Source organism: Nuphar pumila, chromosome 10 (genome assembly GCF_984573655.1).
Source record: "Nuphar pumila chromosome 10, dmNupPumi1.hap1.1, whole genome shotgun sequence".
Classification (NCBI taxonomy): Eukaryota; Viridiplantae; Streptophyta; class Magnoliopsida; order Nymphaeales; family Nymphaeaceae; genus Nuphar; species Nuphar pumila.
The window spans coordinates 104,923,796-104,937,410 of NC_143258.1; the positions used below are offsets into that span (position 1 = coordinate 104,923,796).

General features: G+C 36.6%; 1 protein-coding gene across 1 annotated transcript; it reads right to left on the minus strand.

The window, feature by feature from the left end:
• Positions 1 to 1,864: 1,864 nt before the first annotated feature.
• LOC149827754 (2-methyl-6-phytyl-1,4-hydroquinone methyltransferase, chloroplastic-like) lies at positions 1,865 to 8,596 on the minus strand. The gene is made up of 3 exons (XM_090019597.1): positions 7,750 to 8,596; positions 6,450 to 6,756; positions 1,865 to 2,235 (listed from the first exon to the last, which is right to left on the minus strand). Exons 1-3 carry the CDS (start codon positions 8,343 to 8,345, stop codon positions 2,080 to 2,082), a joined length of 1,059 nt encoding a protein of 352 aa, XP_089875723.1. The 5' UTR covers positions 8,346 to 8,596; the 3' UTR covers positions 1,865 to 2,079.
• Positions 8,597 to 13,615: the final 5,019 nt, after the last annotated feature.

Consider the following 13,615-nt stretch of genomic DNA (forward strand, 5'->3'; position numbering starts at 1 on the left):
AACCACCAAATATCCTTATACTGCTCTGAGTTTGCCTGCTTGGGAAGTGTAACCAATTGTTGGGGGTTATCGTAGTAGATCGGTGAGGAGAGCAGATCAAGTGATAAAAGTGATCCGTCCACAATGTACACAAGGACCATGATCCTGAGGTCTTTGTGGGATGGAGCAATGGGCGGTGAAGATGTCAAATCACTGACAGACAGTGACGTGAACCCAAAGAGACCAATTTTGAATAATGATTTCGAAGATTCTGAAATTTAAGATCAGTGTGCGTCTTTTGCACATCTAAATTTAAGTATCCAAATAACTTTTGATGGAGTGGGATCTTAGTTGGACCGTATCTAACCCGGCATGGCGTGAAACATAATCATTATGTCTTGCTCCAGAGTAAGGTTCAATGAGCTCAATCCAAGGATAACTCATGTGACTGTCAGTTTGATTCACTTCGTATGATATGGATCAGATTTTGAGTTGGTCATCCAATTAGGATTCACTATGTACCGCAAGTGTATGACCAAAAAAATAGCCTTTTATAACGTAAGCATGTTATTGGAATTTGGTAACAAGAATGTAGTGTTACCATATTATATATATGCTAAACATCGGCCTTTTGAAGGGGGGCAGGCATTTACGTGCCATCCAGTCGTTGGCGTCGAACATATGCAGGATCTTCTCTGGGCTTAAGTCTATAGGATTTCAAGTTGAAATGGAAAGACTGAAACTATCAGTGGGTTACAAATTGCTTGCTTAGTCCAGAGTCCGAACCCTATAATATTACCTTATCAAATCTACTTTTATTTTAGACCCAAGGGGTTTGGCATAGTGGGATGGGGCCTAGACAGTTTGACAGGTCTACCCCCACCTAAGCCGAAGCATGGCGACTCCCTGGGGTCGAGGGGTAAACCCTCGGAGTTTTACACTGACAGGACAGTGACCATAAGTATGGCAGGCTGAGCCAGTGTGGCTAGGTCTCTGCCTGCGGCAGTTTCTCCGAGTAAAAATAAAAATAAAAATCTACTTTTATTCAAGTCCAAATTAGCGCTGAGCCAATGTTGAATTATGTAAAACCATTGACTCATCAGTGCTTCCAAAGCAAATTTGGAAAGAAATATGTTAAAAATGCACGAGTATTACACCCAAAAAAGATTCTTGTCAACAAAATTCTATAATTCTTGAAATCCTCCTCAAAATAAGGAGTTTTAGGAATTCCAATTTTGGTACAAAAGAATATTGAAATATCTCAAATGTTTAGAGAATCCTAATTTTGTTGCTAAATTGGATAGATTAAGATATCTGGAAAGGTAAACCTCCAAAAAGATCTCCTAGTTTGAATAAAATGTAATAGACTCGTAAATAATTAGCCACTAGGAGTCTGCCTTAATTAAATGAAAGAATAGTAAATTGCAAAAGTCAGAATCAAGTGCGGCTCCTTCAGCTTGTTTACCAGCCCTAGTTGTAGGTTCCAGGAGATTTTACATTCACGAAGGGTGATTGGCAAAGGTACACTTTGGGTTTCCATTGTTATTAAAAAAAAGTTTTAGTTGTGATGCAATTAATTTTCTATATTGCATGCATTAAAAAAAATGATGGAATATTATTGGCTTTCAAAAAAAATTAGTGAATAATTTTAGTTACCAGGGGAATGCCCATGGAATGAAAATTATCCACTATCCAATGTCAAGCACGCATTTCTTTCTTTTCGTTTTCTGATTATTCTTATAGACCTTGTTCATTGGTCAAATTCCAGGGAATTATCCTATTCTTGAATCTGTTTATCATAGCATTTAGGGAGACGGTCATAAGAAAACTCATCAGGAATCCAATTGCTTATATTCCAAACAGGTCACTGATTGGTGGCTCAGAATTCCATCTTAAAATATTTGTGCTTGGAATTTGAAGTACTTGAGTGCAATTCTTAGCTCGGTTCCTTCAAGCTTCACCTAATGAACTCAATAGAACAGAAAAGCAGTTCTTTCCTTGCAGCCACTTGATACTTCAGAGATAAAATCAAGTCTAATACAGTTCAGTTGTGGAACAAGATTGCACTACTACAAGAAACAAATCATCTCTCTCTCTCTCTCATATGGGTTGGCCGTTGGGAAATATCTGATCCTTAAGCCACATGTAGATCGGCACGAGAACAAAATATGCTCCAGCTAGTGCTCCCAAAAGAAAGCGATACAGAAACACGGATGGATTTACTGGGGCACTCACATCTTCAACCTTGGGTCCAAGCTGTGAAAACACGTAAAGGAGATCAAACAGTGGCTCAGATTATGCAGCCTCCATCTGAGCATATATTAATTCACACACAAAATGAACATGTTTACAAGCCTAATGCAGCAAATACCCTATATGTAATTAATGGGCATAGCCACCCATTCTGAAAGGAACACTAGTGCATGCAAGCCGCAAAAACCAAAATAAAAGGAGCACAAATTATTATCATATAAGCATGTTTACAAGCTTCTTGTCCAAATTGCCTATTCAAAACAAATAAAAATTTATCAAGCCCGCAATATTATAACAAATGAATCATAACTTGAAAGCTTACTAATACAATTTAGATGTGGAAAACTACTATTTGATGACAACTATCCTGATGATAGCTGTTGCTACTGAATGACAGCAAAATACCACTCTGACTTAAAATGAACTAGGGCCAGAAACAATTCACAGGCTGCAGACTGCAGTTCAATTAAGATGTCCGACAAGTAGACATGAGAGAGAGTTTGATATTAATAGGGTTTGGTTCAACATAAGATGTTGACAATCTGCTTATGAATTCAAAAAGTTCATCAGATAGGTAGATGAGCAAACAAAAAGTTTGGAGGCAAAGAATGGATGAGATAACATACTGATATTATGATACGCAATTTAGATGTGGAAATCACAACGAAAAACAAAAAGTAAAGGTCCATCATCTTGCATTGGCCTTTAACCTGATAACGGGGATGCCATTTTATGCAGAGCACTGTAGCAATACACTGAGAGGAATATTAATTCAATGATGTTATACTAGAATAGCATGGCAGAAGTCAGACTAGAGCACAATAACAGTAGAATTTTCAAAACCAAGCATTAGAAAGCTGTTTGATATGCAAAGGATCTTGAATGAACATGCAATATCAGATGGAACTAAAATACCTAGCTATGTCAGACAGATATTCCATTTTTCACACCATTCAGTCCCCCCTTATATAGTACCAACATAGAAAACTTCATAAAAATGGCTATATCCTCGTATCTACAGCAGTATCCATGTGACATAGAGACCTAGATATGGCCTCTTATATTTATCATCCTGAAGATCACCATTAAGATAAGAATCATCACATGATTCGGATGTCAGAATAATAGATGTTAGAAAGAATGTGAACGTCTTAAAAAGATTAAAGAACAAACAGAAAGAATGACATTGGGAGAGAAATGCAGCAGATAGAAAAGAAATCACTTGGAGGCGCATGATATGAGAAGAGAAGTATATCGCAAGAATGAAGGGTAGACATGTAGTACATAGGACAACACTGTGTGCAAATAAGGAGACTACCCATATAAAAAGCTCTTGCAAAGAGCTAAAGGAGTCAATGATGCATGCTTAATATGGCAAGAAAACTGAAAGGAAGATATATCAGTGTAAGTGGGGGACAAGGATAATCAGGAAAGGTATAAAGAAAGATAAATAGGAACAGGGTTGGAACTAAAGAAAAATGTGCACTGAAAAGAATGGAGGAGAGTCCATGGTGCATGCTTAATATGGCAAAAAAACTGAAAGGAAGATATATCAGTGTAAGTGGGGGACAAGGTAATCAGGAAAGGTATAAAGAAAGATAAATAGGAAAAGGGTTGGAACTGAAGAAAAGTGTGCACTGAAAAGAATGGAGGAGTCAATGATGCAGTTTAATATGGCAAGAAAACTGAAAGAAAGATATATCAGTGTAAGTGAGGGACGAGGATAATCAGGAAAGGTATAAAGAAAGATAAATAGGAACAGGGTTGGAAGTTGGAACTAAAGAAAAGTGTGCACTAAAAAGAATGGAGTCGTCAATGATGCTTAATATGGAAAGAAAACTGAAAGGAAGATATATCAGTGTAAGTGGGGGACAAGGATAATCCTGAAAGGTATAAAGAAAGATAAATAGGAACAGGGTTGGAAGTTGGAACTAAAGAAAAGTGTGCACTGAAAAGAATGGATGTCCCCAATAAGCAATTTGACTTGGTCAGAATTGTAGCAGCAATATTCTTTTTTTTTTTTGCGTTTTATGTAGCTCAAGAAGAGGAATCATCGGTTTAAGTTGAGGATATGTTATGGTTTTGAGAAGTAAAAGGAAAGAGAGATTCCCCATTGGTGTAAGGCTTTCAAGGATGATGAAACCACTTTGTTCTGAAAGGTAGATATATGAACAATTTGGGGCAGTACTTGAAAGGAACTGGCATATAGAAAAATCCTAGTGGCCATAGTGATATGGTTAAGATTGCAGTGGGTGATTCCATTTTCCTCGGGAACATGAGAGCATGCACTGGGTTAAGCAATAACAACAATTGTGGTGTCAAATTGGACTTCAATAATATCAATATGAAACTATAAATAAAGAAGACGTCAGAATTCAAGCACAAACAAGTATGAGAATTGACTAATAATTGAACAGCAAAAAGAACAAAAAAATTAGAATTTCATAGTCATGATATACAAGTCATCATAAGTAAAAGAAAAATAACATTACCCTCATCATGAAACATGTTCAAGTCAGGATGTTGAAGGCTGGCCAAAAACCATACAGAAACTAGAGAGAGAATAAAAAATAAACCAAAATAGCAAGCAAGATATAGTCCCAATGCAGTTCTCAACACAGTGGCAATCTAGCAGAGAGGACCAACAGAGGAAAAAAAAATATATCACAACCATAGTCAGTATTTGGGGAAACAAAAAATTGATTGACAGAAAATCTAAGACAATGCTTGATCTGTGGAATAGAAGAGGAACCACCAGGATGTGAAGATGCAGTAGGGAGCTGACCTGACCAGTGGTCAAGTAATTTGAGTGCCATCAACTAGTGACAAAGTATGCAGACAGAACTAAAAAGTGAAAAGGAGACATCTGATGGCAATGGAATGAAACTTTCAAAGTGACCAAGAAGTCTGCAATGAAGGAAATTGGAAAACTGTGTCCCAACTGAATGATACTGTCTGACAGCAATGGAGGTTCTGCTGGAAACAGAAAGCATTGAGGCTACAACTGACAAAGGCAAGGTGTATTGGGCACGTGCACGCAGAGTAACAGAAATTACAATGAGCTGCAAGAAGTGTTGTTTTCAGTCATATATTTTATTGCATTATGATAGTTGTATATGTTTGGTATTCTACTCCTATCAGAAATTTGAATGAGCTAATTCTTCTCTACTTTCAGAGACAATACAATGGAACTTCACCAGTCCACCAGTTTATCCATGCTGCAGCAATGAATGGATTGGTGACACCTTGTCAACGATGCTCCTTAGTTCTCGTTGTTCATTTTAGTTATATTGGTTCGGAAAGAATTTCTTGCAATGGTCATGAAGAATCTTCTCTAAACTTGTTTTCATATAGGTAACTATCTAGCAAAAAGTACAGTTTGTACATCTGGAATGAGGCTTAGAATAAACTACATAAACAATAATGACCAACATAATGGCAGTTTCTGGAAGCGATCAATACTTTGATTAGGTCTCAGAGATCATATATGATCCATAGAACGGAAAAGGCTAGGACCGAGATGGCATTGGCAGCAATAGAGGAAGCAAGGCACCTAGAGGGAGTGTAGAAACAAGAAATGAAGCAAGCATTACAATACTCAAAATAGAACCAACGCACTGTACAACTGGAACATCTACCAGTAGAAGGAGAAAAACAGTTTCTATCCAGCAGAACATTGCATTGCAGTAAAAGAATAAGCAAGGGACACTCAGGAAGCACAGAAATAAGAAACAAAGCAAGCCATTATATCACTCAAAAATGGTTATAACACATTGTACAACTAGAGCATCTATCGGTCAAAGGAAAGCAACAATTTCTAACTAGTGGAACATAATATACATGATCACTGAATCATGCAAGAAATTAGCATTGAGCGCAAATATTCATTTAAGATTCATGTACAGATCTATCAACCCGTGATTCTCATCCATGGTTACAGCAAACATAATAACCTTAATCTTAGAAATACTCCAAAACCAGACTAAAGAATTCTAAAGAACCCCCAATTGCTTCTTTGAGATAGTTTATTATTTATAATTAAGATAAAATTTTAGTAAAATTGAGGAAGATCTCATGTTTGAACCCCACTAGGGACTACTGCCAATATATTTGACCACCTCTTTTTTTTTTCTTCTCTCCTCCTTTTTATAGCAGAGTAGATGAGACAAAAAAGAAAGATACAAGGTGCTAAAGATGCACTGAAGTTAGCAAAGTACCTGCAATGGGGAGTCGCCAGATTCTTTCTTCACACCTGTAACAGAACATCCCATAATCAGACCATGTCTGCGCACACCTCGGTACCATTTTGGGCCAATTCTTTTGAGTTGGACATCTTTGAATCCAGCCTTTTCAAACCATTCAATGTACTCTTCCTCTTTGGGGAAGAGCATCCAGACATCAGCAAAGAAACGAGACAACCAATAAGTTGGGTACACTGGACCGATAATACAAGCCTTTCCACCAAGTTTCAAGACCCTGTATGCTTCCTTGATGCCTCTCTGAGGATCAGGCCAATATTCTATGCTGAAAAGAAACAAGCATTTCTATTGGTAAATAATCATACTTCTTGGTCATTAGAAAACATGGAGTTTTATTTACCAACTCAATCAACATAAAATCCAAATCCTCAGAATTGAAAGCACAACTTATAGTGCTGAACAACAGGTGCCCTAGCAACTAATGCAATATTTCATCATAGTCATCCAAGTTGATCAGACTCCCAAGTCCACACAACACATGATTCACACTTGGGTTTAGCAACCAAAAACTTATCAATGAGGCTAAATATCAGAGATTTAAATAACCAAAGATGAAAGTATCATCTAAAAAGATTTTATTCAAGTCTCAGTGAAGTACAAAGAGATGAAAAATTAAGATATAGTAAAATTGGTTCAGAGGGGGGGGGGGAGAGTTTTTGAGCAAAATGGTATATCTATGCACAAAATGATCTAAAATACACTTCCAAACATGTGAAATGTCATGAACCATTAGCAGAAGATATGATTGGACATCATTTTTTTTAGAGAAGATTGGGCATCAATTTACAAATAAAGACATGTTTTCAGTTCCAAATTTAGAAGAAAAAACCTAAAGTCACCAATTTTATCAGAAACTCAAGTTTGAATGAGCACATCAGAGGAACAAATCTATGGTTCTAATGCTCAAATCACGTGGCCACAGAATGAACACCACTAAAATCGAACACAGATTCTTATAACTACACATACCAACCAAACTAGTACAGACCTAAACAACTTAAGGTGTCTGATACATGGAATGCAACTACTTGATTCGATACCAAAAAATGAGTTTAATAAAGTTAATAAACCTCTTAGCTTCATCTACAGAAAAATCCATCAAAGCAAGCAGAGAGGCATAATTTTCAAACTGAGTTTTTCACCTTTTCTCCTCACAAACACAAAGAAAACAAAAGTGGCCATCAACTATATCAAGGGGAATATTCCAAAGAAGAGAATTCAATCATTTGGCATACATAACACAGAACCAATCATATACCTCCCAGCAGAAACATATCTATCAGCATAATCAGTTGGAAAGGGGAGATCCTCCGCATCTCCCTCTATGATGCTGCACTCCTTCAACGGCTCCTTCTGCCTGGCCTTGGCCAGTTGGTGCGGCGACTGGTCCAGAATGGTCACGTTCTTCGCGCCGACGTGCTTGACGATCCCCAACGTCGTGAACCCGGTGCCGCCGCCGACGTCGACGACCACCATGTTCCTGTCACTGAGATCAGCTGGCTCAAGGGCCTCATCCCTCATATCCTCAGTCCAATGGCCGGGATTAATGACATGGTCATACACTATAGAGAGGAACCTATAGAACCAGAAGGCCTCTTTCTTGTGCTGGATAAACCTTGGCTGTGAAACAGGCCTAGAGGAGGACAAGCTGCACATGGGCTTCTGAAATCTGCTCCTCTTGTTACTGCACACCAACCCCAAGCTAGGCAGGAGTGACCCACATGACTCAGACCCACAGAAGCCTAGCTTCAAAGGATGACCCAATTGGCCTTTCCTCAAGATGGTGCTTGTTTCAGCTCTGGCTCTTACTATTTGGAGTGTACCAACACCATTACTAGCCATTGAAACCATCATTATGAACTATGAACAGAGAAACCCACAACAGCAGAACTCTCTTCGCAAATTAAAGAGGGGTGAAAGGACTAATTGGGAGGAATCATGTGAAGGGATTGATGTGGGTTTTGGGTGTTTTTGAAGATGGGTATCACAGAAAATGATGGTGGTCAGAATATCATGCTAGAAGTCAGGGAGCACAAAAGGGAGATGTGAGGGAGGTCTGGTGTTGGAGAGTGGTTGAGTGATTCTTTATTGCATGCAAACCACAGGTTTTTTTGGAGATGCAGAGAAGTGATGATGTGTACCTGCCTTAGTGGTAGTGACAATGTTGTCAGTATCGGAATTTGACCTGTTTCGTTTTTTCATAAAATATCGGTATCAATTAGTATCGGTCTATTTAAAAATAAGTTTTTAATAAAAAAATCATAAAAATAGATAATTTATTAAAAATTAGAAAAATTATGAAAAAAATACAAAATCAGAACAAAATGAAAAATCAATATAAACTAAAAAAATAAACAATCAGAATCGGCGACGGAGGAGGGGTAGCCGGTAGGGATGGCCGAACTTGAGAGTGAAACTGCGGCGGAAGTGAAAGGGCAAACCGGCGAACAAACTCTAAACCGGAAAGGGCAAGTGAAAGGAGGAAACTCGAAAGTGAAAGGACCAGGGCTGATTCAGCAAGACCGATTCAGATAGAATCGGCCCTGCTGAATCGTTTCGGACTGAATGAGCTCATTTTTCGAATAGGCTGATTCAGGCGCTTGTATCGTATAAAAAATCTACGTATCGGCCCATACGATACGCACCGACACTGAAACCATTGAGCAGTTAGGGACAGTAGTAGTGGTGCCTTTCTACCAAAAAATCATAAATTCCGATACTTTTTCTTGAATATGGAAGGCGTACAATCCGCTGGGCACCGCTCCCGTATTATATGCAGGGGTGAATTGGATTCAGATCCAAAACTCAAATAGTAGATCCAAATAAAAGTTTGGATATGAATCATATCTAACGTGGTCGGGTTGAATCAGGAACTGAAGTACATGTGGTAATATTGGATTTGGTAAAAAAAAAAAAAGATTAAAAGTATGCTCTTTACGGGTAGAAAAAACAACTAGATTGGATTTTGATCCCAATCTGAATTAGATCTGACATAAGCACTAATCTGAATCCGATATGAATACAAAAACTAATCCCATAAAGCAAATCTGAATCCCATCTGAGTGCACATTTGGATTTTAGTTTATGGATCTGAATCCTGAATAACATGTAGGATTGATCAGATATCTAACTATATTTGATCCGTCTCCATCCCATAAGATTTATATATGTATGGAATATGTTTGGTTTTAGGGATGCAAAAGGACTGGATCTAGTATGGAACTTTTATGAATTTTCTGTTCCCACACGATCTGGATCTGAATTTTTCATATATTTAGCTGACCCAGATCCGATCCCTTTGCATCACTAATTTGGTTTCATGATCTCCTGTCTTATACTATTTTGGACTCATACTACTTTGAAACAGTTTTTATTTTACTTTTTTAATGACAAGGGACCGTTGCCGAGAAGCGAGTCACTTAATGTAGCCCACCGGCCGGTTAAAGGTATCCGTACACCTGGTGAGAGTTGAATACGGGACGAAAGGGCCAGCACCTTCTCCCCGCACCCGCTACCACTCGGTGAACATTCCCTATACATAAGCATACTTTGGTTTTGGCCCATGTGGACTTTGAGTAGCTCACTCATTTTTTAGCAGTGTTCTTCGGTGCTAGTTGATTTGAAACTCATATGCCACTTTGCCAATTTGTTTTTTACGGTTTTATTCTTGTTTTACAACTAAATCTTGAGTTAGATAATCAGATTATGATCATTATATATATATATATATATATATATATATATATATATATATATATATATATATATATATATATATATGTGTGTGTGTGTGTGTGTGTGTGTGTGTGTGTGTGTGTTTATTTGATATTTCTTGTATTCATACTGCTTCATAACTTTACTTATTTGTTTCAATTAGTTTTCGAGTATTGTTAGGGATTTATGATTAAGTGTGTCACTTATTTTCAATGATCATTAATTTGTAGTAGTATAAGTTTTATATTTTTCTATAATGTAGATTTGTGGTCGTGTGTTATTATTTACATTAATTATTCTGTATAGCTGCAATAAATCTTTTAGCATTTTTAGACTTTATTTTAATTTTCTTAACTGTGGCACTGAAAAACACAACTATTTTCCGGAAATGTTTCTGCATAAAAGAGAAAAACCTCGGTTTGAATCCTTTGTCAACAATAAATCTTTTTCACATCTCACTAAATTTTTTTGTGTGCCAGTAATGATCTTTTTGAGTTTTCATCTGCAAATTTTGATGAACTGAATTTAATCATCTGGTTTGTTCTCTCTTATGCTGGCCAACGTCTCATTGGCCTAATCATAATCATGCAATCATGTAAAGCATATATTTGCTTCTAACTAAGAAATTGTTTTATTTTTTCTTAAAAAAAAAATCTTCTTTGATGATATGCTAATAATATATTAGTTGTTGCAATTACTAATGATCATTGGAAATAGCACAAAACTAACGCATTGTTCTGCTTATTTTGGTCATTATGATGCCACATGAAAATCGTATCCCAACATGCACCTTTTTGATAAAAGCAGCTCAAAAAGTTGAAAAAAAGTATGATAATTTCAGACCTACTTTTTGGGAGGTCATGAGAAAGAAAGATTGTTTACATTTGCAACCTTCACAGAAGTAAATCTTTTTTTCTTTTTTACTTTGGCTTATAAAAAACAAAATAATGTTCTTTTTACAAGCAGAAAAATAATCCAAACCCAAAACCCGAACCACTAAACTTATCATCCTCTTATTGAAATACTATTTCATCAAGGATCCAAATCATGGTTGCCAATCTCTTGCTCCCAAGGGCATACTCGTTTCTCTTAGGTTTATGTTCTATTATGAATAAATATTCAACTGAATTCCATTTACATATAGAGAAAGCGACCACACATATGCAAACTCATGTAAGGATACAGGCATGTGCGTGCACACAGAGTTTAAATAAATAAAATCTCAGGAGACTAAGATTTATATATGTGGATCACGAAGTGCTCTTCTTTTCTTAGGTGTAATTTTTCTTGCACAGCTTCTCTTTACACACACACATTGATCAAACATGATGAGTACAGTAAATGGAAGCTCCTACTCTTGCACCATCAATTATTCTCACTTAAACAAACACAGCTACAATTTTTCATTTCTGTCCAAAGAAGGAAAGAAAAAAGACAGCTACATGGCTATTATTATGGCAACTTTCACAGGGTGGGCTCACCGTTTGTAGGTAATTTGGTAAGTAATGATCTAATTTTTCACCATCCAACTACTTCACATTCAATGTATATAGGACACGGGAATGATGCTGCATGAGAAACTTTTCCAGCCGTAACCGTGTAAAATCTTGCCATCATCATAGGGTAACTACCTGGTATCAGATAAATGAAAATGACACTACCATTTGACAGGGGGGGGGATATAAACAGAGATCCGCTCTGAATCTGACACATGGTTTCCATCCTTACATTAAAAGATGAGTGCAGATTTAGATCAAAATTTCGATTTTGCTAAACCAGATTGCTTTTGGAATCGGTCAGACTTGGATCAGTATTTTAGATCAGATATAACTCAAATCCAATCCATTTTGTTTTCATATAAAGAGTTGAACTTTTTATCATTTTTCATTGGATCTAGTGTTATCACATATATTTTAAACAAAAAATGAACATATTGTCCTTCCAAAATGCCTACCAATTTGACAAAATCCTCCTCATGTCCAAAATAATGATTTCTTATTTTTAGAACAATTTTACCCTTCGTACATGCAAACCTCTTGATGTTCACGTGATAGATAGGTACGTCATTTGAAGGTTGCAGCATCTCAATAACAAGGAGATTCACATGAAAATTTTGAATACATGATAAAATTCGCATAAAAAATTTACAAACTTGACTAACTTGAATCCCAACACAGAAAATTTACATATGAAATGCACAGATCTTCTGAGATTCGCAAACCTAATGCGAACCTTCTAGAATTTAAAAGTTCAGACTCGACAGGCTTGCTCTATACATTTGTGAATGTCTTGACTTTCATGCAGATGACATGCAAACCTTATTTAACTAAAAAATCAAATAAATTCATGACGTACGTTTGTAAATGTGTGGTGTGATATTTGCAAAAGTCCAACATTCACAAATATTATAAGCAAACCTATCAATGCAATACAAATCTATTTAACATGTGAATGTCTTAGGGTTAGTTTGTAAATGTCCTTATCTTCGCATGTTTTCTGGTTTGAATTCAAAATATTTGCGTTATACATTTGCGGACGTTCGTGTAAACAACTAGCAAACCTCCTTCATATATGTAGACCTTTTAAATGTCAGTTGCGTTCACATGTAAACTTTTCAGGTTTTGCAAACATTTTCATTACTTTTTCATGAATCTCTTGACACTCGTATGTTACATTTGTGAAGCTCCATATGCACATTAAATGCAACTTTGTGTATGTATAAAAGTTGTGTTTCACACTTGATGACCATTTTCGCATAATATTAGGGTTTCTTTGCCAGGGTTTTGTGATCCCCAACCTGTGTGGTCCCCAACTAGTTATTTTGAGAAACAGGAAAACAATGGCACGATAGGCAAAAAAAATTTCATATTCAATAGCCTATTTTATTTTTTTAATTCAAATTTCATGTGAGTCTCCGTTGCCTGCCTTTTTTCTTTAATGTAGTAAGCTTATATCCTTCATTTGTGGTGGTCAATCTCACCACATATAATGTACTTGTATGACATAACATCCTTTGGTATTATTTTTCGTCTCTTCACTTTAGGACACCCTCATCTACATGTCACTTTTGGTGGATAGGCTAAAATAAGATTCAATGAGGGGTTGTGTGAGACATTATTCACCATTAAAAAAATGTGAATATATGATATGCCGTTTTATATGAATCTACTTTAAAGTATTTGCTGCAGCAATCTTATCGTAGTTTGCCTTCATATAGAATGCATGTTTACATATAACCTCATGCATCAATGGCTCCTTACAAAAGTATTCTCTCTTCTCAAGATCAATGTTGCAATTGTGACATTGGATGCGGGCCTTATACCGATGTCAATGGTAATGTATGACAACCACACAGAGTTGATGTGCCTTTTTTTAGTGCTTTTATATTTCTTTTACCTCGGGCATAATGC

What these genes read in the sequence shown, in the direction of transcription:
- LOC149827754 (XM_090019597.1), bottom strand. Translation starts at nt 8,345, where the DNA reads ATGATGGTTTCAATGGCTAGTAATGGTGTTGGTACACTCCAAATAGTA. An exon ending in AGATATGTTTCTGCTGGGAG is followed by an intron (nt 6,757 to 7,749) that starts GTATATGATTGG and finishes GTTTCTTTTCAG; the next exon opens with CATAGAATATTGGCCTGATC. An exon ending in CTGGCGACTCCCCATTGCAG is followed by an intron (nt 2,236 to 6,449) that starts GTACTTTGCTAA and finishes GTGTTTTCACAG; the next exon opens with CTTGGACCCAAGGTTGAAGA.